This window comes from Gorilla gorilla, chromosome 3 (genome assembly GCF_029281585.2).
Source record: "Gorilla gorilla gorilla isolate KB3781 chromosome 3, NHGRI_mGorGor1-v2.1_pri, whole genome shotgun sequence".
Classification (NCBI taxonomy): Eukaryota; Metazoa; Chordata; class Mammalia; order Primates; family Hominidae; genus Gorilla; species Gorilla gorilla.
This window is the reverse complement of record NC_073227.2, coordinates 11,081,415-11,106,135: the sequence shown is the minus strand read 5'-3', so window position 1 is coordinate 11,106,135 and position 24,721 is coordinate 11,081,415. Positions and strand designations below refer to the sequence as shown.

Here is a 24,721-nt window from a genome sequence, read left to right as displayed (position 1 = left end):
AGCAGTTTGGGAGGCCGAGGTGGGCGGATCACCTGAGACCGGGAGTTCAAGACAGCCTGGCCAGCAAAGCGAAACCCCGTCTCTACTACAAATACAAAAATTAGCTGGGCATGGTGGCACACACTTGTAATCCCAGCTACTCGGGAGGCTGAGGCAGGAGAATCGCTTGAACCCGGGAGGCGACGGTTGCAGTGAGCCGAAATAGTGCCATTGCACTCCAGCTTGGGCAACAACAGCAAAACTCCGTCAAAAAAAAAAAAAAAAAAGCCGGGTGCAGTGTGGCTCTCGCCTGTAATCCCAGCACTTTAGGAGGCCGAGGTGGGGCGGGTCATGAGGTCAGGAGATTGAGACCATCCTGGCTAACACGGTGAAACCCCGTCTCTACTGAAAATATAAAAAATTAGCCGGGCCTGGTGGCGGATGCCTGTAGTCCCAGCTACTCAGGAGGCTGAGGCAGGAGAATGGCGTGAACCTGGGAGGTGGAGCTTTCGGTGAGCCCGGATCGAGCCACTGCACTCCAGCCTGGGCCACAGAGCGAGACTCCGTCTCAAAAACTCAAAACAAAACAAAACGAAAGAAAGAAAAGAATAAAAATAATGACAGGCTGGGCGTGGTGGCTCATGCCTGTAATCCTAGCACTTTGGGAGGCCGAGGCGGGCGAATCACCTGAGGTCAGGAGTTTGGGACCAGCCTGGCCAACATGGAGAAACCCCATCTCTACTAAAAATACAAAAATTAGCCGGGTGTGGTGGCAAGCACCTATAATTCCAGCTACTTGGGAGGCTGAGGCGGGAGAATCGCTTGAACCTGGAAGGTAGTGGTTGCAGTGAGCCAAGATCGAGTGAGACTCTGCCTCAAAAAAAAAAAAAAAAAAAAAACAGATGAACTGATAAAATGCTATATACACAAGGAAGCACAATTTTTTGGAATACTATTTAGCCATTAAAACCCCCAAATTTCTGTCATTTGCTGCAACAAAGATGAGCTTGCAGGACATTATGTGATGTGAAAAAGCCAGGCACAGAAAGATAAGTGCCACTTTATTTTTTTATTTATTTATTTATTTATTTTTGAGACAGAGTCTTGCTCTGTCACTCAGGCTGCAGTGAAGTGGCGCGACGTGGCTCGCTGCAACCTCCACCTCCCGGGTTCACGCCATTCTCCTGCCTCAGCTTCTCGAGTAGCTGGGACTATAGGCAGCCGCCACCACGCCCGGCTAATTTTTTTTGTATTTTTATTAGAGACGGGGCTTTCACTATGTTGGTCAGGGTGGTCTCGAACTCCTGACCTCTTGATCCACCCGCCTTGGCCTCCCAAAGTGCTGGGATTACAGGCGTGAGCCACTGGGCCTGGCCAGGTAAGTACCACTTTATCACTCGTGTGCAAGCTAAAAAAGTTTATCTTGGCCGGGTGCGGTGGCTCACACCTGTAATCCCAGCACTTTGGGAGGGTGAGGCAGGTGGATCACTTGAGGTCAGGAGTTCAAGACAAGCCTGGCGAACGTGGTGAAACCCCGTCTCTACTAAAGCTACAAAAATTAGCCAGGCATGGTGGCGGGCACCTATAATCCCAGCTACTCAGGAGGCTGAAACAGGAGAATCGCTTGAGCCCGGGAGGCGGAGGTTGCAGTGAGCTGAGATCATCCCACTGCACTCCAATCTGGATGACAAGAGCAAAACTCTGTCTCAAAAAAGCAAGCAAGCAAAAAAAAGAAAAAGTTGATCTCATAGAAGAGAGTAGAACAGTGATTTCTTTATTTTTTATTTATTTGTTTATGTATTTTGAGACAGAGTTTTGCTTTTGTTGCCCAGGCAGGAGTGCAATGGCCTGATCTTGGCTCACTGCAACCTCCCCGCCTCCTGAGTTCAAGTGATTCTTCGCCTCAGCCTCTCAACTAGCTGGGACTACAGGCACGCTCCACCACACCTGGGTAATTTTTTTTTTTTTTTTTTTTTTGAGATGGAGTCTTGCTCTGTCGCTCAGGCTGGAGTGCAGTCGCGCGATCTCAGCTCACTGCAAGCTCTGCCTACCAGGTTCACGCCATTCTCCTGCCTCAGCCTCCTGAGTATCTGGGACTACAGGCGCCCACCACCATGCCCGGCTAATTTTTTGTATTTTTAGTAGAGACGGGGTTTCACCGTGTTAGCCAGGATGGTCTCGATCTCCTGACCTCATGACCCGCCTGCCTCGACCTCCCAAAGTGCTGGGATTACAGGCGTGAGCCACTGCGCCTGGCCTACACCTGGGTAATTTTTGTTTTTGTTTTTGTTTTTTTTGAGTCAGGGTCTCACTCTGTTGCCCAGGATAGAGTGCAGGGCATAATCTCGGCTCACTGCAGCCTCTGCCTCCCAAGTCCAAGCAATTCTCTCACCTCTGCCTCCCAAATAGCCAGGATTACAGGTGCACCACCATGTCCGGCTAAGTTTTTAGTACAGACAGGGTTTCACCATGTTGGCCAGGCTGATCTCGAACTACTGACCTTGTGATCCGCCTGCCTAGGCTTCCCAAAGTGCTGGGATTACAGGCATGAGCCACTGTGCCCGGCTTAGAATAGTGGTTTCTAGAGGTAAGGAAGAGTAGTGGGGAGAGGGAGATAGCCAAAGGTTGGTTAATGGATACAAAAGTACAGCTTGAGGCTGGGCGCCTTGGCTCACGCCTGTAATCCAGCACTTAGGGAGACCGAGGCGGGCGGATCACCTGAGGTCAGGAGTTTGAGACCAGCCTGGACAACATGGTGAAACCCCATCTCTACTAAAAATACGAAAATTACCTGGACATGGTGGCACACACCTGTACTCCCAGCTACTTGGGAGGCTGAGGCAGGAGAACCACTTGAGCCTGGGATATGAAGGTTGCAGTGAGCTGAGATTGTGCCACTACAGCCTGCCCAAGAGAGCAAGACTCTGTCTCAAAAAAAAAAAAAAAAAAAGTACAGCTTTGTAAAAGAAATGAGTTTAGTGTTCTATGGCTGGCACTATAGGGTGACTGTAATTAACAAAAATTTACTGTATATTTTCAAATAGGCAGAAGAGTAGATTATGAATGTTCGCAACACAAGGAAATAAATGTTTGCGGTGATGGATATGCTACTCTGATCATTACACATTCTACACATGTATCAAATTATCGCACTGTACTTCATAAATATGTACAATTATATGTCAATGAAACATAATAAGGGCAAAATAAAAAGAATTTATATAACAAAAACGTTTTGAAAATAATGCATTCTTTGGCCAGGCACAGTGGCTCACGCCTGTAATCCCAACACTTTGGGAGGCTGAGGTGGGCGGATCATGAGGTCAGGAGATCAAGACCATCCTGGCCAACATGGTGAAACCCCAACTCTACTAAAAATACAAAAATTTAGCTAGGTGTGGTGGCGGGCGCCTGTAGTCTCAGCTACTTGGGAGGCTGAGGCAGGAGAATCGCTTGAACCCAGGAGGCGGAGGTTGCAGAGAGCCAAGAGCGCACCACTGCACTCCAGCCTGGGTGACAGAGTGAGACTCCATCTCAAAAAAAAAAAAAAATTCCTTTTTCATTGCTCAGTGGTATTCCACTGCATGGATGTCTCATAGTTTGTTTATACATTTATCTGTTGATGAATATTTTGGTTGTTTCCAGTTTTTGGTTATTACAGTTACTATCAACATTCATAAATTAAAAAAACCGAAAAACAAACAAACAGAAACACCAGAACATTCATGTACAAGTCATCATATAAACATGTTTTCATTTCTCTTAAGTAAACACCTAAGAGTGGTCATATGGAAGAGATATGCTTACCTTTTTTTTTTTTTTTTTTGAGAAAGAGTCTCACTCTGTCACCCAGCTGGAGTGCAATGGCACAATCTCGGCTCACTGCAACCTCTGCCACCTGGGTTCAAGGGATTCTCTTGCCTCAGCCTTCTGAGTTGCTGGGATTACAGGCACCTGCCACCACACCAGGCTAATTTTTTTGTATTTTTAGTAGAGATGGGGTTTCACTGTCTTGGCCAGGCTGGTGTTCAACTCCTGACCTCGTGATCCACCCACCTCGGCCTCCCAAAGTGCTGGAATTACAGGCATGAGCCTTTTTTTTTTTTTTTTTTTTTTTTTTTTTTTTTTTTTGAGACGGAGTCTCGCTCTGTCGTCCAGGCTAGAGTGCAGTGGCGCTATCTCGGCTCACTGCCAGCTCTGCCTCCCAGGTTCATGCCGTTCTCCTGCCTCAGCCTCCCAAGTAGCTGGGACTACAGGTGCCCGCCACCGCACCTGGCTAATTTTTTTGTATTTTTAGTAGAGACAGGGTTTCACTCTGTTAGCCAGGATGGTCTCGATCTCCTGACCTTGTGATCCGCTGGACTCGGCCTCCCAAAGTGCTGGTATTACAGGCGTGAGCCACTTCATCCAGACTATTCTTTCAAATGTTGCTTTGCATATTCATATTCATATGAAATTCCTGTGAATTTCATGTGAATTTGAGAATCAGCTTGTCAATTTCTTTAAAAAAATCTGGTCAATTTTAACAAAGATTGTGGTAATGTACAGATCAGTTTGGAGATAGTGACATCTAAACATTATTGCATCTTCCAGTTGGTGAGCTATATTTATATACATTTATTTAGTCTTAGCAATGTTTTGAGGTTTAGTGTACTTGCCTAACACATCTTTTGTCAGACTTATTCCTATGTATTTCATATTATTTTATGCTAAACTCTCCTTTTGTTTAGTTTTGCATTTTAAGAAATTGTTGGCCAGGTACAGTGGCTCACACCTGTAATTCCAGCACTTTGGGAGGCCGAGGCTGGCAGATCACAAGGTCAAGAGATAGAGACCATCCTGGCCAACATGGTGAAACCCCGTCTCTACTAAAAATACAAAAAATTAGCTGGATATGGTGGCGCGCACCTGTAGTCCCAGCTACTCAGAAGGCTGAGGCAGGAGAATCACTTGAACCTGGGAGGTGGAGGTTGCAGTGAGCCAAGATCAAGCCACTGCACTCCAGCCTGGCAACAGAGTGAGAAACCGTCTAAAAATAAAAATAAAAATAAAAAAGAAATTGCTATAAAATATGTATAATACAAAACTTACTTTTTTTCTTTTTGAGACGAAGTCTCACTCTTGTCCCCCAGGCTGGAGTGCAATGGTGCGATCTCAGCTCACTGCAACCTCCACCTCCTGGGTTCAAGCGATTCTCCTGCCTTAGCCTCCCGAGTAGCTGGGATTACAGGCACCTGCCACCACGCCCGGCTAATTTTTTGTATTTTTAGTAGAGACGGGGTTTCACCATGTTAACCAGGATGGTCTCAAACTCCTGACCTCGTGATCCACCCGGCTCAGCCTCCCAAAGTGCTGGGATTACAGGTGTGAGCCACCACGCCTGGCGGGTTGTCTGTTTCTGTTGTTGAGTTGTAGTACTTTATATATTCTGAGTATTAATCCCATATCAGATGACTTGCAAACGTTCTCCCATCCTGCAGGTTGTCTTTTCATATTTAAAAAATTTTATTTTGTAAATTATGTGCAAATATGCCATTTACTCTTGATAGCATCCTTTGATACACAAGTTCTTTTTATTTCTTCTTCTTTTTTTTTTTTTTTTAAGATGGCATCTTGCTCTGTTACCCAAGCTGGAGTGCAGTGGTGCAATCTTGGCTCACTGCAGCCTCCGCCTCCCGGGTTCCAGCAATTCTCCTGCCTCAGCCTCCCAGGTAGCTGGGATTACAGGTGCCCGCCACCATGCCCGGCTAATTTTTGTATTTTTAGTAGAGACAGGGTTTCACCATGTTGGTCAGGCTGGTCTCAAAATTCTGACCTCAAGTGATCCGCCCACCTGGGCCTCCCAAAATGCTGGGATTACAGGCATGAGCCCCCATGCCTGGCCGGTTTTCTATATATAATATGTCATTTGTGAACAGAGATAGTTCTACTTCTTCACTTCCAATTTGGATGCAGCCTGTTTCTTTCTTGCTTAATTGCTCTGACTAGAACTTCCAGTATTTGGTTCAGTAGAAGCGGCAGCAGCAAGCGTTCTTGTCTTGTTTCTGGATCTAAGGTGACAAGCTTTCAAGCTTTCAGTCTTTCACCACTGAATATAATATTAATGTGGGTTTCTTTTTTTTTTTTTTTTTTAGACAGAATCTCACTCTGTCGCCCAGGCTGGAGCGCAGTGGCATGATCTCAGCTCACTGCAACCTCTGCCTCCTCAATTCAAGCCATTCTCCTGCATCAGCCTCCCAAGTAACTGGGACTACATGTGTGCACCACCATGCCTGGCTAATTTTTATAGTTTTAGAAATATAAAATGAGTGTTTGTATACACGGTGAGACGGGGTTTCACCTTCTCGGCCAGGCTGGTCTCGAACTCCTCACCTTAAGTGATCCACCCGCCTAGGCCTCCCAAAGGCCGAGGCTGGGATTACAGGCATCAGCCACCACGCCTGGCGAAATGTGGGCTTTTTAATATGGCCCTTATAATGTTGAGATAGTTTTCTTCTGCACTTGGGTTTTTATCATGAAAAGGTGTTTTGTTTAGGATTTTTGCATCTATATTAATAAAATACATTGTTCTACAATTTTTTTTTGAGACAGAGTTTCACTCGTTACCCAGGCTGGAGTGCAATGGCATGATCTCAGCTCACTGCAACCGCTGCCTCCTGAGTTCAAGCGATTCTCCTGCCTCAGCCTCTCGAGTAGCTGGGATTATAGGCACCCACCACCACGCCCAGCTAAGTTTTGTATTTTTAGTAGAGACAGGGTTTCACCACATTGGCCAGGCTGGTCTCGAACTCCTGACCTCAGGTAATCCATCTGCCTCAGCCTCCCAAAGTGGTAGGATTACAGGCGTGAGCCACTGCGCCTGGCCAGTTCTGCAGTTTTATTTTCTTGCAATGTCTTTAGGTGGCTTCAGTATTAGGGTACTATTGACCTCACAAAATGAGTGAGAAAGTTTTCTTTCCTGTTCATTTTAAAATGAAGTTTGAGAAAGATTAGTCTTTTTGTTGTTGTTGAGACGGAGTCTCGCCCTGTCGCCCAGGCTGGAGTGCAGTGGCGCAATCTCGGCTCACTGCAAGCTCTGCCTCCTGAGTTCATGTCATTCTCCTGCCTCAGCCTCCTGAATAGCTGGGACTACAGGCGCCCGCCACCACGCCCTGCTAATTTTTTTTTTTAGTAGAGACAGGATTTCACTGTGTTAGCCAGGATGGTCTCTATCTCCTGACCTCGTGATCCACCTGCCTTGGCCTCCCAAAGTGCTGGGATTACAGGCGTGAGCCACCGCGCCCGGCCTTTTTTTTTTTTTTTTTTTTTTTGAGACAGAGTTTTGCTCTTGTCACCCCAGCTGGAGTGCAATGGCACGGTCTCGGCTTACTGCAACCTCCGCCTCCCAGGTTCAAGCGATTCTCCGGTTTCAGCCTCCTGAGTAGGTGGGATTACAGGCGCCCACCACTGTTCTTGGCTAATTTTTGTATTTTTAGTAATGATGGGTTTTTACCACCTTGGCAAGGCTTGTCTCGAACTCCTGACCTCAGGTGATCCGCCTGCCTTGGCCTCCTAAAGTGCTGGAATTACAGGCATGAGCCACCGTGCCTGGCCTCAGAAAGATTAGTCTTTATTTTCTTTTACGTTTGTTAGAATTCACCAGTGAAGGTCAGGTGCGGTGGCTCATGCCTGCAATCCCAGCACTTTGGGAGGCTGAGGCGGGTGGATCACGAGGTCAGGAGATTGAGACCATCCTGGCTAACATGGTGAAACCCCATCTCTACTAAAAATACAAAAAATTAGCCGGGCATGGTGGCAGGTGCCTGTAGTCCCAGCTACTCGGGAGGCTGAGGCAGGAGAATCACTTGAACCTGGGAGGCAGAGGTTGCAGTTAGCTGAGATCACGCCATTACACTCCAGACTGGGCAACAATAGCAAAACTCTGTCCAAAAAAAAAAAAAAAAAGAAAAAAGAAAAAAAAATCCCAGCACTTTGGGAGGCCAAGTTGGGCAAATCATGAGGTCAGGAGTTTGAGACCAGCCTGACCAACATGATGAAACCTCGTCTGTACTAAAAATACAAACAATTAGCTGGGCGTAGTGGTGGGCGCCTGTAATCCCAGCTACTCGGGAGGCTGAGGCTGGAGAATTGCTTGATCCTGGGAGGCGGAGGTTGCAGTGAGCCGAGATCGTGCCACTGCACTCCAGCGTGGATGACAAAGTGAGACTCCATCTCAAAAAAAAAAAAAAAAAAAGGCCGGGCGCAGTGGCTCACGCCTGTAATCCCAGCACTTTGGGAGGCTGAGGCAGGTGAATCATGAGGTCAGGAGATGGAGACCATCCTGGCTAACACGGTGAAACCCCGTCTCTACTAAAAATACAAAAAAAAAAATTAGCCAGGCATAGTGGCGGGCACCTGTAGTCCCAGCTACTCGGGAGGCTGAGGCAGGAGAATCGCTTGATCCCGGGAGGCAGAGCTTGCAATGAGCTGAGATTGCACCACTGCACTCCAGCCTGGGGGACAGAGTGAGACTCCATCTCAAAAAATTAAAAAAATAAATAAATAAATAAAAAATAATTCACCAGTGAAGTCATCTGGTCCTGGGCTTTTCTTTGTTGGGAAGTTTTCGATTGTTGCAGTTTCACTTGCTGCGGGACTATTTAATTTTCTGTTTCTTTATGAATCAGTTTTGGTAGTGTGTTTCTAGGAATTCATCTATATTATCCAATTTTTTGGCAAACAGTTGCTCACAGTAGTGTGTGATAATCCTTAGTTCTGTAAAGTCGGTAGTCATGTCCTATCCTTAACTATTTTTTTTTTTTTTTTTGAGACGAAGTCTCGCTCTGTTGCCAGGCTGGAGTGCAGTGGTGCGGTCTCGGCTCACTGCAACCTCTGCCTCCCAGGTTCAAGTGAGTCTCCTGCCTCACCCTCCCAAGTAGCTGGGACTACAGGCGCCCGCCACCACGCCCAGCTAATTTTTTGTATTTTTAGTACAGATGGTGTTTCACTGTGTTACTTGGATGATCTGGGTCTCCTGATCTTGTGATCCACCTGCTTTGGCCTCCCAAAGTGCTGGGATCACAAGCGTGAGCTACCGTGCCCAGCCATCCTTAACTTTTTAATTTTTTCTTGTATTTATTTATTTGAGACCGAGTTTTGCTCTAGTTGCCCAGGCTGGAGTGCAGTGGCGGGATCTCAGCTCACCGCAACCTCTGCCTCCCCGGTTCAAGTGATTCTCCCACCTCAGCCTTCCTGAGTAGCTGGGATTACAGGCATGTACCACCACGCCTGGCTAATTTTGTATTTTTAGTAGAGATGGGGTTTCTCCATGTTGGTCAAGAGCTGGTCTTGAACTCCCGACCTCAGATGATCTGCCTGCCTTGGCCCCCCAAAGTGCTGGGATTACAGGCGTGAGCCACCACGCTGCCCAGTTTATTTATCTATTTTTTTTGAGATGGAGTCTCACTCTGTCGCCCAAGCTGGAGTGCAATGGGGTGCTCTTGGCTCACTGCAACCTCCATCTCCCAGGTTCAAGTGATTCTTCTGCCTCAGTCTCCCACGTAGCTGGGGTTACAGGCACCCACCACTATGCCCAGCTAATTTTTGTATTTTTAGTAGAGACGGGGTTTCACCATGTTGGCCAGGCTGGTCTCAAAATCCTGACCTCAGGTGATCTGCCCACCTTGGCCTCCCAAAGTGCTGGGATTACAGGCGTGAGCCACCACGCCCAGCCAATTTATTTATTTAGAGATGGAGTCTCACTTTGTTGCCCAGGCTACAGTGCAATGGTGTGATCTTGGGTCACTGCAACCTCCACCTCCCGGGTTCAAGCGATTCTCATGCTTCAGCCTCCCTAGTAGCTAGGATTACAGGTGTGCATCACCACGCCCAGCTAATTTTTGTAGTTTTAGTAGAGATGGGGTTTCACCATGTTGGCCACACTGGTCTTGAACTCCTGACCTCAGGTGATCCACCTGCCTCCGCCTCTCAAAACGCTGGGATTACAGGTGTGAGCCACCGCGCCGGGCCTATCTTGACTCTAATCTTTATTATGGCCTTCCTTCTGCTAACTTTTTATTTAGTTTATTGTTTGTTTGTTTCTTAAGGTATACAATTATGTATTGGTTTGAGTTTTTTTTTTTTTTTTTGAGATGGAGTCTCGCTCTGTCGCCCAGGCTGGAGTGCAGTGGCACGACCTAGACTCACTGCAAGCTCCGCCTCCTGGGTTCACGCCATTCTCCTGCCTCAGCCTCCGGAGTAGCTGGGACTACAGGCGCCCACCACCGTGCCTGGCTAATTTTTTTGTATTTTTAGTAGAGATGGGGTTTCACCATGTTAGCCAGGATGGTCTCGATCTCCTGACCTCGTGATCTGCCCGCCTTGGCCTCCCAAAGTGCTGGGATTACAGGCGTGAGCCACCGTGCCTGGCTGAGATGTTTTAATGTAGTTGTTTATATCTACAAATATTCCCCTGAGCAGAGCTTCTGCTGCATAAATTTTGGTATGTTTTCTTTTTATTTTCACCCTTCTCAAGGTATTTTCTAATTTCTCTTGTGATTTCTTCTTTGACCCATTGGTTAAGTGTTCTATTTAATTTCCATATATTTGTGAGCTTTTCAGTATGTTCGTACTCTATAGTCCAGTAATTTCACTTTTAAGTATATGTCCATTAGATATGTGAGCAAAACTGCACCAAAAGAGACACACAGAACGTTCATTTTTTGGCTATTAGCCCCAAAACTTAAATGACCCAAATAGTGGATAAATTGAAGCATATCCATCTAATAAAATAATATACAGTGAGAAAAATGAACTACAAACATTAATGAATCTTAAAATATAATACAGCAGTACACCGCTATGTTTTTGCTTTGAGAACACAGTTACCCACAGCACACACTACAGTGAAATATTTTCAGACCATATTCAGGATTGCTGGAGGCCAGGAGCTCAATACCAGCCTGGGCAACATAGTGAGACCCTGTCTCTACAAAACACCCCCAAAACACTGGAAAAGAAAGTACTGCGCTGGGCACAGTGACTCACGCCTGTAATCCTAGCACTTTGGGAGGCCGAGGCAGGTGGATCACGAGGTCAGGGGTTCGAGACCAGCCTGACCAACATGGTGAACCCTATCTCTACTATAAATACAAAAATTAGCCGGGCACGGTGGTGCACACCTGTAATCCCAGCTACTCAGGAGGCTGAGACAGGAGAATTGCTGGAACCCAGGAGGCGGAGTTTGCAGTGAGCAGAGATCACGCCACTGCACTCCAGCCTGGGTGACAGAGCAAGACTCCATCTCAAAAAAAAAAAAAAAGCACTACATATACAATATTTTATTAGTTGCTAACTTACTGTGCCTAATTTGTAAATTAAACTTTATCATGTGTAAGTACATATGTATAAGAAAAAACCAATATATATACAATTTGGTACTGAGGTTTCAGGCATCCACTGGGGGTCTTGAAATGTACAGTAGTGACCAGGCATGGTGGCTCACGCCTGTAAGCCCAGCACTTTGGGAGCCCAAGGACAGCAGATCATCTGAGGTCAGGAGTTCAAGAGTAGCCTGGCCAACACGGTGAAACCCCGTTTCTACTGAAAATACAAAAATTAGCCGGGCATGGTGGCGGGTGATTGTAATCCCAGCTACTCCATCTCAAAAAAACAAAACAAAACAAAAACAAACAAACAAACATATAGAAGGACAAAGTATCATGAATAGGGTGAAGTTATCAGAGAAATGCAAGCATAGTGTCTGCTAGAAAATCAAATAGTCATGTGCTGCTGTAGACCTTAGTCAGCAGACCACATACACAATGGTGGTCCCGTTGAGTATAATGGAGCTGAAAAATGCCTATTGCCTAGTGACAGCTTAGCTGTCATGTTGTAGTACATTGTTACATGTGGTGCCGCCAGTTGTATAAAGTTATAGCACATATAATTTATGTGCAGTACATAATAAGTGACTATGTTACTGGCTTACATAGTCATTATATTTTAAGATTGTAGTCTTTCTATTATTATTATTATTATTATTTTTTTGAGATGGGGTTTTGCTCTTGTCGCCCAGGCTGGAGTGCAGTGGTGTGATCTTGGCTCACTGCAACCCCTGCCTCCTGGGTTCAAGCTATTCTCCTATTCTCCTGCCTCAGCCTCCCGAGTAGCTGGGATTACAGGTGTGCACCACCACACCTGGCTAATTTTTGTATTTTCAGTAGAGATGGGTTTTCACCATGTTGGCCAGGCAGGTCTGATCCACCTGCCTCGGCCTCCCAAAGTGCTGGGATTACAGGCGTGAGCCACTGCACCCGGCCCTTCTATTATTAAAAAAAAAAAAAAAAAAAAAAAGGTTAGGCTTGGCACAGTGGCTCACACCTGTGTTTCAGCACTTTGGGGAGGCCAAGACAGGAGGATTGCTTTGAGACCAGCGTGGGCAACACAGTGAGACCTTGCCTCTGTAAAATATAAACAAAATTAGCTAGGCCTGGTGCCTACAGTCCCAGCTACTTGAGAGGCTGGGGTGGGAGGATCACTTGAGCCCGGGAGGTCAAAGCTGCAATGACAATGAACCATGATTGTGCCACCACACTCCAACACAGGTGACAAAGCAAGATGCTGTTCCAAAAAAAAAAAAAAAAGAAGTCAATTGCAAAACAGTCTCACAGTTTCTTCAGGAGGTATTCCAGAGGCACCGTCACCGCAGGTGAGAGCTCCACGTGTTATCGGCCCTACAGACCTTCTGGTGGGACAAGAGGAAGAGGTGGAAAACAGTGATGATGATGACCCCGACCCTGTGTAGACTTAGGCTAATGTATGTGGTTTTTGTTTTTAATTGTTATTTTTTAAAAATAATAGAGACATGGCTGGGCGCAGTGGCTCACGCCTGTAATCCCAGCACTTTGGGAGGCCGAGACAGGCGGCTCACGAGGTCAGGAGATCGAGACCATCCTGGCTAACATGGTGAAACCCCGTCTCTACTAAAAATACAAAAAATTAGCCGGGCGTGGTGGCGGGCGCCTGTAGTCCCAGCTACTTGGGAGGCTGAGGCGGGAGAATGGCGTGAACCTGGGAGGCGGAGCTTGCAGTAAGCCGAGATCGCCCACTGCACTCCAGCCTGGGCGACAGAGCAAGACTCCATCTCAAAAAAAAAAAAAAATAATAATAATAATAGAGACAGGGTCTCACTATGTGGCTCAGGCTGGTCTTGAACTCCTGAGCTCAAGCCATCCTCCCCCATCTGCCTCTCAAAGTGTTGGGACTACAGGTGTGAGCCCCTGCACTCAGCCTCCATTTTTTCTCTTTTTTTTTTGTTTAGATGGAGTCTCTGTTGCCCAGGCTGGAGTGCAGTGGCATGATGTTGGCTCACTGCAACCTCTGCCTCCTAGATTCAAGCGATTCTCCTGCCTCAACCTCCTGAGTAGCTGGGATTACAGGCATGTGCCACCACGCCTGGCTAATTTTGTAGTTTTAGTAGAGACGGGGTTTCTCCATGTTGGTCAGGCTGGTCTCAAACTCCTGACCTCAGGTGATCTGCCTGCCTCGGCCTCCCAAAGTGCTGGGAATACAGGCATGAGCCACCACGCCCTGCCTTTTCTGTACCTTTTCTATGTTTAGATACACAAATACTTACTATCGTGTTACAACTGCCTTCAGTATTCAGTACAGTAACATGTACAGGTTTGTAGCCCAGAGCAGTAGGCTATATCACATAGCCTAGATGTGTAGTAGGCTCTGCAATCTGGGTTTAATTACACATTACACTGTACAATGTTCATACAACAGCAGAATTGCCTAACAATACATTTCTTTTTGTCTTTTTTTTTTTGAGATGGAGTCTCACTCTATCACTCAGGCTGGAGTGCAGTGGCACAATATTGCCTCACTGCAACCTCTGCTGCCCAGGTTCAACAGATTCTCCTGCCTCAGCCTCCCAAGTAGCTGGGATTACAGGCGCCTGCCACTGCGCCCAGCTACTTTTGTATTTTTAGTAGAGACGGGTTTCACCATCTTGGCCAGGCTGGTCTTGAACTCCTGACCTCGTGATCCACCCGCCTCGGCCTCCCAAAGTGCTGGGATTACAGGCGTGAGCCACCACGCCCAGCTTAACAACACATTTCTCAGAACATATCCCTGTAAGGTGGGGCGCAGTGGCTCACGTTTATAATCCCAGCACTTTGGCAGGCTGAGGTGGGTGGATTACTTGCAGTCAGGAGTTCAAGACCAGCCTGGCCAACATGGTGAAACTCTGTCTCTACTAGAAACAGAAAAAATTAGCTGGGCATGGTGGTGCACACTTGTAATCCTAGCTATACTCTGGAGGCTGAGGCAGGAGAATCGCTTGAACGTGGGAGGTGAAGGCTGCAGTGAGCTGAGTTCGTGCCACTGCACTCCAGCCTGGGTGACAGAGTGAAAATCTGTCTCTGGAAAAAACAAAAAACAAAAAACAAAAAACATATCCCTGTAGTTAAACAACGTATGTTACACAATACATTAACTGATTAGAGAGGCAAACAAATCTTGTCTCAATAGAAGCAGAAAAAGGACTGGTAAGATTGAACATCCACTTGTGACCAAAAACAAAAACAGAGAAACCCTGTCTCTACTAAAAATACAAAAACTAGCCGGGCGTGGTGGTGCGTGCCTAGCTACTCAGGAGGCTGAGGCAGGAGAATCGCTTGAACCCCGAGGTGGAGGTTGCAGTGAGCCGAGATCGTGCCACTGCACTCCAGCCTTGGCGACAGAGCAAGAATCTCTCGTTAAAAAAAAACAAAAACAAAAAGCAGAAATTGAAGACAAATGCCACTAGGTGTCGTGGCTCATGCCTGTAATCCCAGCACTTTTGAGGAGGCCGAGGCAGGCGGATCACCTGAGGTCAGGAGTTTGAGGGCAGCCTGGCCAACATGGTAAAATCCCGCTTCTACTAAAAATACAAAAATTAGCCGGGCATGGTGGTGGCACGCCTGTAATCCTGGCTACTTGGGAGGCTGAGGCTGGAGAATTGCTTGAACCCAGGAGGCGGAAACTGCAGTGAGCAGAGATTGCACCACTGCACTCCAGCCTGGGCGATAAGAGTGAAACTCTGCCTAAAAAAAAAAAAAAGATAAATGCTTATCTCATGGTAGGAAAATGAACCTCCCTCATCTGACAGTTATCTAACTAGAACCTACAGCAAACATCTTTCTTGATGAAACACTAAAACACAAACACCATTTGTGTGTAATAATAATGTACTGGGCTAGGCTGGGCGCGGTGGCTCACACCTTTAATTCCAGCACCTTTGGGAGGCTGAGGTAGGAGTATCGCCTGAGGCGAGGAGTTAAAGACCAGGCTGGGCAACGTGGTGAGACCCCCGTCTCTACAAAAATAGAAAAAAAGAAAAAAGAAAAAAAAAAAATAGAGTTGGGGCCGGGAGTGGTGACTCACGCCTGTAATCCCAACACTTTGGGAGGCCGAGGCGGGCTGATCACTTGAGATCAGGAGTTTGAGACCAGCCTGGCCAACATGGTGAAGGCCCGTATCTACAAAAACTACAAAAATTAGCTGGACATGGTGGCGTGTCCCTGTAATCCCAGCTGGTTGGGTGGCTGAGGCAGGAGAATCGCTTGAACCTGGGAGGCGGAGGTTGCAGTGAGCTGAGATCGAGCCACTGCACTCCAGCCTGGGCGACAGAGCCAGACTCCGTCTTAGGGAAAAAAAATAGTTAGCAAGGATTCTGGATACACAATATACAGAATCAATTGTTTCTATGCTGCCAAAACAAAACAAAACCACCCCCCACCCCCGAGAAAGTTAATACAGACATCTTTCGAGTTTCCATAGCCAGCCTTGGGGGCCCCTCCTTTCCAGGACCAGACCTACTCCAGCAGCACCAGTCTTAGGGATACACTGCTCCCTGCCTCCCCTAGGCTTGTCCCTGGGGTAAAGAACTGCCAGGCCCTGGGTAGCCACCAGAAGTGTCTGGTCCAATGCCTTTAGGTATCAGGGGGCCTGCAGACCCTACTGTATGCCAGCAAGAAGGTCTTTCTCATAACTTTCACAGGCCTGGCCTGGGGTCTCTGGAATTCTTTCCTCTCCTCTTTCCCTAGAGAGCTTTCTGGACTTTGAAGACGGCAACTTAGCAGCCCTTATTCAGAGAGAGCTTTCTGGACAGCTTCAACTTCTTCCTGCTGGATCTCCTGGTTTCCCGTACCCCACCCTCATCAGTTTCAACTTTCCAGTGGCCTGGGGGACTGTCTCCTCTGTAAACATGTTCCGTGATGTTTGTCTCACTGCCCACAGAGCCAAAAGTGCAGGGCCAGGAGCATGGTAAGCAAACTGCACTGGATGGTAGGCCTTTGGGACCCAGGCAGCCAGCGTGTTAGCCTTTCTAGTCCCTGGGGACAGCTGGATAGGTACAGAGGGCAGAGGCAAAGGGAGAGCTTGGCCACACTGCCAAGCCCATTCCCTCCTTGTGGCTTTGCTGGCACTGCTCGCCTGTGGCAGTGGCTGGCAAATCCATGCACTCCCAGTGCTGACTCCCACTCAGAGGGCAAATTTTGTATCTAGGTGGCCAGGGGCAAAGGGGGGCGCTGCAGTGCAAGGTTTCCAGGGCAATCTCAGTCCATCCCACTCAGAGCAGCACCCCCAGCACCTCTGAGAGACTGGCCTCAGAGTCTGAGAGACTGGTCAACCTTGCCTCTCAGAGTAGACTCTGCTCTTAGGGACTCCAGGGCTTGGGCTTGTGGCTGTGCTCCAAGAACAGCCTCTCACATGCTTGCTGGATTTAGGACATGGAAACTTCCTGAACACACACCAATGCAAAATACACTCAACGTGAGGCAGATAAGAACCCCGCACCTTGGCAAAAAGGGGGGAAACTGATTCCAAAGAGCAAATGAATGTGTAAAAGATATTTGGTTCAAATTAATGGTTTTATTTCCATCTGTAACACTAGCAGAGGAGTCCAAAGCAGACTGACATCCATGGATATAGTTTAAATGTAACAAAGAAAGAGTTGAACTATGTACATTGAAAAAAGGAAAGACATTTTTTCATACCAACCTTTCCCTAGTTCGCAGTTTCTGAATAGTAGAAACAAAACACATTTTTAAATCTTTCTATCAATTTAATTTAGGACAAAGTAACACAACTTTTATAATTAACCACTGAAGTTGTCTTTAAGGACAAAACTTAAATTTTAAAATGGGTGTTACCATATTTTATGAGTGGACTGACTCCAAGGTTGCCTTGCTCCAAGTCTGGGCATCGTGACATTGCCGTGATGCCCAGAAGAAAGTTAATGGCAATGATGTCCAGTCAGAGGGCAGACACGCTACACATCACAATGATGAGAGCTGCGGATTCTGCCCTCTTCAACTCCAAGTAGAAAATTATTATTTTCATTCAAACTAACTGGAAGTGAGCCAAACAGTTAAAAAGTCAGAATGAAGAATAAAACAATTTTCTTTTCACATAGAGGAGGGACACTCCTTCAGCCCCGTCTAAAGTGAATTCTGTGCTGAGTCCCTGCTCCTTCAGAAGGGTAAACTGAAGGTCAGTTATTGCTAACAAAGCCAGAAGTGGCCCCTTTCCCACCCTGAAGATGTTTCACACGAAAAGGCTGTTTGTTTGGCGTGAGGCCCTCTGAGGAAGGACGACAGTGGAAGAGGAGGCAGGCTGGCACTGTAAGGCCTCTCTCGTTAGCCACCCCCAGGCCCTGTGCTGTCAGGGGCAGCTTGGGCCACTTTGTTGCCCCTGAGAGAACCTGAGGCTCCCGCGTACCTGTGGAGCGAAGGAGAGGTTGTCATCTGGGCCCGTTTCACCAGTCAAAACCTATGGAGCAGTCAGAAGCCCGAAGCATCCAAGCCCAGTGGCCAGGAAGCTTCTGAAATAAACGGCACTGGGTTGGGAAGGATAAGAAAGCCAAGGCAGGTGGGCCAGGTTCTCCGAACATGGGGCAACAGTGACCTGGGCAAAAGCCTGGAACTGAGCGGCTGATAAGGCCACAATTACTGCCACCACCTCTCAGTATCTACACGGGGGCAGACGTTAGGCAGTGGGAACTGAGGACTGGAGGGCGTGTGGCAAACACGGGATGGATTTTATCAGAAAAGAGAGGACACCCAAACACGTGCCTGCCCTATTTATCTTGCATGTCCTGTGCCAGGTGAAGGACGCTGGAGCATGGGTAAGGTTCCTGAGAACAACTGGTGGGCAGAAACGGGCTGGGATGGGCACTGCTCCACAGGCAACATTAAGCCTCTGAGGGGGACACTAATAGTGCTACATCTTGTGGGCTGCTGAAAAGTAGGTAACGAATGGCCTTTATTGCACTTTTTCGTTCTTAGGAAACAGGGGAGTGCCCTGCAGAGTTTCTCTTGATTTGCAGAAATCACTGCAGATCAATGATAAGGTGCAGGCAGAATCACGGGTGACCTCTGACTCTCAAGGGAAGAAGTCCAGTGATTGGTCTTTCCAGGGCCTCAAGGGGCCACTCTTGAACCTGGGATCCTCGAGCTGGGTGAACCGGGTCTGGCTTGGTCAATGTGTGGCAGGCAGATTGGTCGACCGGCAGACACTTGGGACAAAAGGTGGTGTGCCCAGGAAAGCTGGGGCAAACTTTCCAAACAGGGAAAATTTCTTGGCAAATGTGCAGATTCTGCAACCAGACTGGAACCACGATTCCCAATGTGCCTGACTCCCTTTCTCCCACTCTAGAACTGGACCACCCCAGAGGAACAGAGATGGCCTGGGAGGGCCCTGGGTCCAGCGCCATAGCATCAAACTGGAGATAACAAAAGGAAGGGGTTGGAAACAAAAGAGCAGTTTACATATCAGACGTTGGTTTCGAAACAGTCTTTTTGATCTCAGGAAAATGGAGGCAGATACCACTGGAGAACCTGGCTGTCTGTCTGTCCATCCGTCTCTCCTGGGGGGCTCTGAATACTTCATATATAAATGGGGTGGTACCGTTTGTGGTTGATCTTTTTCCTACAAGTTGGGCAAGTATTAGCATTCTTCAGGGAATCACGGAGGCACTGGCTACAGAAGACATGGCCGCATTCTGTGGAAACGATGAGACGTCCATTCTGCACAATCTAGAAGGCATTAAAAAGAAGAGCCTCCGAGTTTGCCCTTGTCCCAGAGCAGCCATGGTCCCCAGAGAATCCCACCCACCTATGCCTAAGATGACTAATTAAAGGTAAGCAAGGGCCAGGCTGCAACAGGGAGGGGTCTGGAGAGCTAACTGTGTCTGCTGTGGTCTCTCTCAGCTGGAGAGCAGGAGGCAGGGGCCACGGCATCACAACAGTGTGACAGCCCAAGAGGGTTATGAGGGACCCCAGTAAACACTAGCAGCTTTCAGTTAGAGCCAGGATGGGGGACAAAAAAGGAGGACGCATTTGCACCCGGAAGCTCAGGGCATACAGGAGTATAGGGGCTGAAGGTGAAAGTTGTAGGGTCCAAGGAGAAACTGGCACATTCTCCCCTCACAGGCAGATCTGCAGTAAGTGACGGCCCAGGCATGACTGTGAGTAGGGGTGTCCAATCCCACCGAGGGAGAAGATCCTGTTTCATCCAATTCTTTCAGTGAAGTTTAGAAACCAGAAGCAAGGAAGATACAGCTTGGTTTACTTACCTCTGAGTATCCGTCCATGCAGATGGGACAACTGACAGTACCCGAGGGCCTAAGAGCACAGTGCTTCACGTTAGTTTTTCAGTCAACGCAAACATTTTATTATACCCTGTCACGAGTGGCCCCTATCCCCTACAAGAGTCCCGTCCCTGGCCTCCTGACTCTGCCTTAGCACGGGCATCCGAGAGACTTTCAGGAAAGCCAACTGCCCCAAGGGCGTGTGGCAGGGTGAACATGAGAAGGTGCACACAACCTGAGTCACCCTGCCCTCCCCCAGGCCCCTACCGGCCCCAGGATCCCTGTCTGGGGCCACTGGGACTGTCTGCACACACTGTGTCAGCACTCGGCATCCTCTGGTTACAGTGGGAATAGCTGGACTCAGTTCTGGACCCAGTTCCAACTGTATCCAGATGCTGGGTAGAGGCTTGGGCAAGCCCTTCCAGGGCCAAGGGCTCACAGATTTGCTGAAAAGTATTCCCATGCCCTGACCCCACATCCTAGCATGGCGGCAGCAGAGCTAGGGGCACGTTGGTACCTGAGGCCTGTAGCGCCCTCATCCCTGGCGTTTCTGGGAGTATGGGTAGTCACATACACGTCTCTGTCCCTGGACAACTCCTCATCGTCACTGCTCACCACACAGCTGTCAGCATGGTCCTGGGGCAGCCTCCTAGCATTCCTCCTTGGTCTTCTTCTTTCTAAGGTAAGAGGTCACATTTTCAGGTTGGAGGCTCTCTACTCTTACCATCCTCACCACTCCCATCCTGACGCCTCTTAAGACCCTCTTCCTTCCCTGCCTGGGACCCCCAGAGACAAACTGCTGCCATGCTCAGCTATAACCCAGAAGGTTCTGCCCAGCTCTGGAGGCCACTATCTTATCTTCCCAGGAGAAACCCCCAACCCCTGCTGTGAGCTACCAGCCTTCTCCAAAATCTGGTAGGCCACAAGAAAGGACTATAGCTCAGTGCTCAGTGATAGTGGTGAAGTTTCTTCAGCAGGCACAAGGGGGACTGGCTGTGCGGGTCTGACCACAGCATCTGCGAAGGCATCTTCCTGCTTGGAGCGCTCCAAGCCCTTGGGGATGGTTTGGCAAGACCTGCAGCACCGCGGCTCTCACCTATGCCAGTTTCCTCTCCAAACCCAGTGAAAAAGGAAACGAAACCACTCACCGTCAACAATCTTGTAAACAGAAGGAGAAAAACAAAAGAGAAAGAAACAATCAGTTTGATATAAGTGATAAATGAAGGCATTTCTTTTTTCTGACGTGTGACACCCTCTGTGGAACCCTCTGGTGAGCAGCAGAGGCCCCACCCTCCTCCCACCCACAGAGGATCCGTGCACCTCTCCCAGTCAGTCAAGCCCACTTCCCAGGTCACTCCACCTCCCAGCTGATGTGCTGTGTCTCTCCCTGCTGGGTGTTTAGTGGAGTCTCCGGGAGCGTGAACACAGCCACAGCCAGAGCCACACCATGTGCTGACTGCAAGACCTGGGGACCTTACTATCTGGGGGCTGCAGCTTTCTCTTCTGAAGCACAGAGTCACCAGAGCCCACATCTGACTGTGCTGTTGTGAGGGTTACATGAGGCAGTAAACATTCAGACAGCACTAGGGGCATGATGCTCTCTCAAGCTGACACGGCCAATGTAGGCCACTGCCAAGGTGGAGCCTTCATGTGGAGGAGGATTTGCATTGCTCAGTAGGTTGTTACAAGTAACTAACAGAGAAAAAGCAGGCTATGCATGACCAATGCGTGACACACACCAAGGATTGAACACAATCCAATTCTGTGTCCTGGGGGCCTAAAACTGACAAGCCTCTCACCTGCCAGCTCAGAACTTACATCTAGACAATTTCTGCTCCAACAGTTTCAAACGTGGTTCCTCCCACCTTCTGGCCAAGTGCTCTTACCCATCTAGGGGGGCCAGTGGAACGCCCTTTCCCTCTTGCTCAGCACGTAGGAGGGGCTGCTTCAGGAAAGTTCTCACCACCAAAGCCCTACTGCTCACCTCACCCTGCCTGTCCCCTGGGCAGGACATCCTGCCCTACAGTGACAAGAAGCTCTAATCCTCTACTCTGACTCCCGTGCAGCCAGGATCCTAGACGTGAACCGAGTTCCCTCAAACAGACACACTCATGCTACTGGCAGGGCAGGGGATGGAGGCCGATTTGAGCTGCTAAGGGTGTTGGCACTGGCAGGCACAGCTGCATCCTGAAGAAACACTTCTAGCAGAGGCTGCTATGTCTTGAGCCCAGGACTCTCCTCCCTAGAAAGGGTCTGCAGTACTGTCTACACGAACCCAAAGATATGAGTGCAGGGGGTGGATGCCACCTCCAGACCTTCTTCGTGGAGCAGACACAGCAGCTCCCTAGGTGGGTCAATGCTTCGAGGTCAAGAGTTATTCCTGGAGACCCAGCCTAGAGACTGCTGATTTAGGCTTCTCCTTCCATGTTAAAATCCACTAAGCTTAGGAATAATTAGAGTGGATTTTGTTTCCCAAATGGCATCCTGACATACACAAACGGCCATGCAGGAAGGATGTAGGACTGAGTATAAAGGTCTTTGATTTGAGGATGAGAATATAATCCACATACGTGGAGCCACTGCAAAGTGCTCCCTTTCCTCTTAGAGGAGACTGCAGACGGTGAAAAGGGAAATCTGGGGACAACCAGTCAACCTCACCATCAGGACCAAACTTACCAGGGCCGGCACAATGTACTGTCCGCATGAAATCTAGAAAAGGAGGCTCTGGTAACAGTGCTGGCCCTTGGGGAAAGCCTTGGGTTTAGCTGGGAGCAAAAGCAAATTCTTCTGTGGCTAGAAATGACCCCAGCTTTCTACAGCTCCAACATGCCCCCACCCACCCTCTGCCAAGATGACCCACTAATTAGGTGTGGACACCTGGAAAGGGTATGACACTCCCAGTGCCCCAGCCATGACAGTGTGCGTACTGAGTCTTTATGGTCTCCTGTGAGTCATACCCAGCTTGCCTGTGGATGGTACCAAACTGAGGCCTGTCCTGAGCACTGAGCCCAGGGGCTGCTGGCAAGCAGCAGGTGATACACACACAACTACTGGGGTGCATAAGAACAGGGTCGCCAGAGTGTTTCCTCACTGGTAACAATTCTGACTGTCCCCACTTTTAATGAGAGAAAAACAGCTTCCAGATGAGTCTTCAGTATAAGAACGACACCACAGGCTGGGCGCGGTGGCTCACACCTGGAATCTCAGCACTTTGGGAGGCTGAGACAGGTGGATCACTCGAGGCCAGGAGTTCGAGACCAGCCTGACCAACATGGCGAAACCCTGTCTCTACTAAAACTACATAAATTAGCTGCGTGTGGTGGCGCGTGGCTGTAGTCCCAACTACTTGGGAGGCTGAGGCAGGAGAATCACTTGAACCCAGGAGGTGGAGGGGGCAGTGAGCCGAGGTCACGCCATTGCGCTCCAGCCTAGACAACAATAGCAAAACTGTCTCAAAAAGAAAAAAAGAAAAGTGCGGGCCCGGTGGCTCATGCCTGTAATCCCAGCATTTGGGAGGCGGAGGCAGGCAGAACACCTGAGGTCAGGAGTTTGAGACCAGCCTGGCCAACATGGTGAAACCCTGTCTCTACTAAAACTACAAAAATTAGCCGGGTGTGGTGGTGGGCACCTGTAATCCCAGCTACTTGGGAGGCTGAGGCAGGAGAATCACTTGAGCCTGGGAGGTGGAGGCTGCAGTGAGCTGAGATCGTGCCATTGTACTCCAGCCTAGGCGATAATAGTGAAACTGTCTTTAAAAAAAAAAAAGGCCCGGGGCAGTGGCTCATGCCTGTAATCCCAGCACTCTGGGAGGCAGACGCGGGCAGATCACCCGAGGTCGGGAGTTTGAGACCAGGCTGACCAACATGGAGAAACCCCGCCTCTACTAAAAACACAAAATTAGCCGGGCGTGTGGTGGCTCATGTCTGTAATCCCAGCTACTCAGGAGGCTGAGGCAGGAGACTCACTTGAACCTGGGAGATGGAGGCTGTGGTGAGCCGAGATTGCACCATTGCACTCCAGCCTGGGCAACAAGAGTGAAATTCCGTCTCAAAAACAAAACAAAACAAAACAAAACAAAAACAAAAACAAAAAACAAAACAAAACAAAAACCAAACAAAAAAAAACAAAACCAACCACCACAGCCTGGCCTCTCAGCTGGTGGACAATACAGTATTGATCACTGGTGTTCCCTCCACCCAGTGGCCGAGTCACATCAAATTCCAGAATCCCTGCAGACATCTCAAGAACTCTGTAATGAACCTAAATCACAGCTATGGCCCTGCAGGTGGCACAGTACTTGCCCAGCACAGAAGATAGGTGCAGAGGGAAGAGTACCAGCGCTTCATGAATGCCTATCAGATGAGTTGAGAGATGGATAGAGGTGTAACACAAGCTCTGGGGCCTCTAATCTATTTGAGTGGCTTTTAAGATAAGTGAAAAACCAAAACTGAAATAACAACAATTAACTAATCCCCTGAACTGCATAGTTTAATTAGTACTGTGGTAAGCTAGCCCAAGATCAGAAATTCACACTTCCTCGGCTGGGCATGGTGTCCCATATCTGCAATCCCAGCACCCTGGGAGGCCAAGGCGGGATGAATCGCTTGAGCTCAGGAGCTCGAGACCATCCTGGGCAACATGGCGAGACCCCCTCAATACGAAAAATAAGCTGGGCATGGCAGTGTGTACCTGTAGTCCCAGTACTCCTGGGGCTGAGGCAGGAGGATCTCTTCAACCTGGGAGGTTGAGGCTACGGTGAGCTGAGATCGGGCCCCTGCCTTCCAGCCTGGGCAACAGAGCAAGACCCGGTCTCAAAAAGAGAAAAGAAAAAAAAAGAAAAAGATTCACTCACTCATACATTTTATTTTACTCTAGCTTCTTCTCAACTATGGACAACAGTCCACAAGTCAGAGCATTTAGAGACGAGTGGACCTGCAGCAGGCACATCTGATTGGTCACTCGAAGCCCCTTTGTGCTTCTAAAAGCACAGGTGAGCCTCAGAACACCTCCGCATGAAAGAAGCCAAGTATAGGAATCACTGGGTCCCGTGCACTCAGGCTGGCCCCTGGCATTTCTAGGAATGTTCACCCAGCCAAGGGCACCAAGACACACTTGCTTTAGACAACT

General features: G+C 48.5%; 1 protein-coding gene across 1 annotated transcript in view; it reads right to left on the bottom strand.

Annotated features, from left to right (window-relative positions):
* Window positions 1–16,855: 16,855 nt before the first annotated feature.
* The window catches only part of RNF4 (ring finger protein 4), a 46,553-nt gene continuing 38,687 nt past the window's right edge, over window positions 16,856–24,721 (bottom strand). The window contains exons 5-8 of the mRNA XM_004038341.5: window positions 20,743–20,752; window positions 20,112–20,271; window positions 19,580–19,628; window positions 16,856–19,040 (exon numbers count right to left, since the gene is read on the bottom strand). Coding sequence (XP_004038389.1) covers window positions 18,891–19,040; window positions 19,580–19,628; window positions 20,112–20,271; window positions 20,743–20,752 — 369 coding nt within the window. The 3' untranslated portion in view covers window positions 16,856–18,890. The remainder of the gene's footprint in view (window positions 19,041–19,579; window positions 19,629–20,111; window positions 20,272–20,742; window positions 20,753–24,721) is intronic.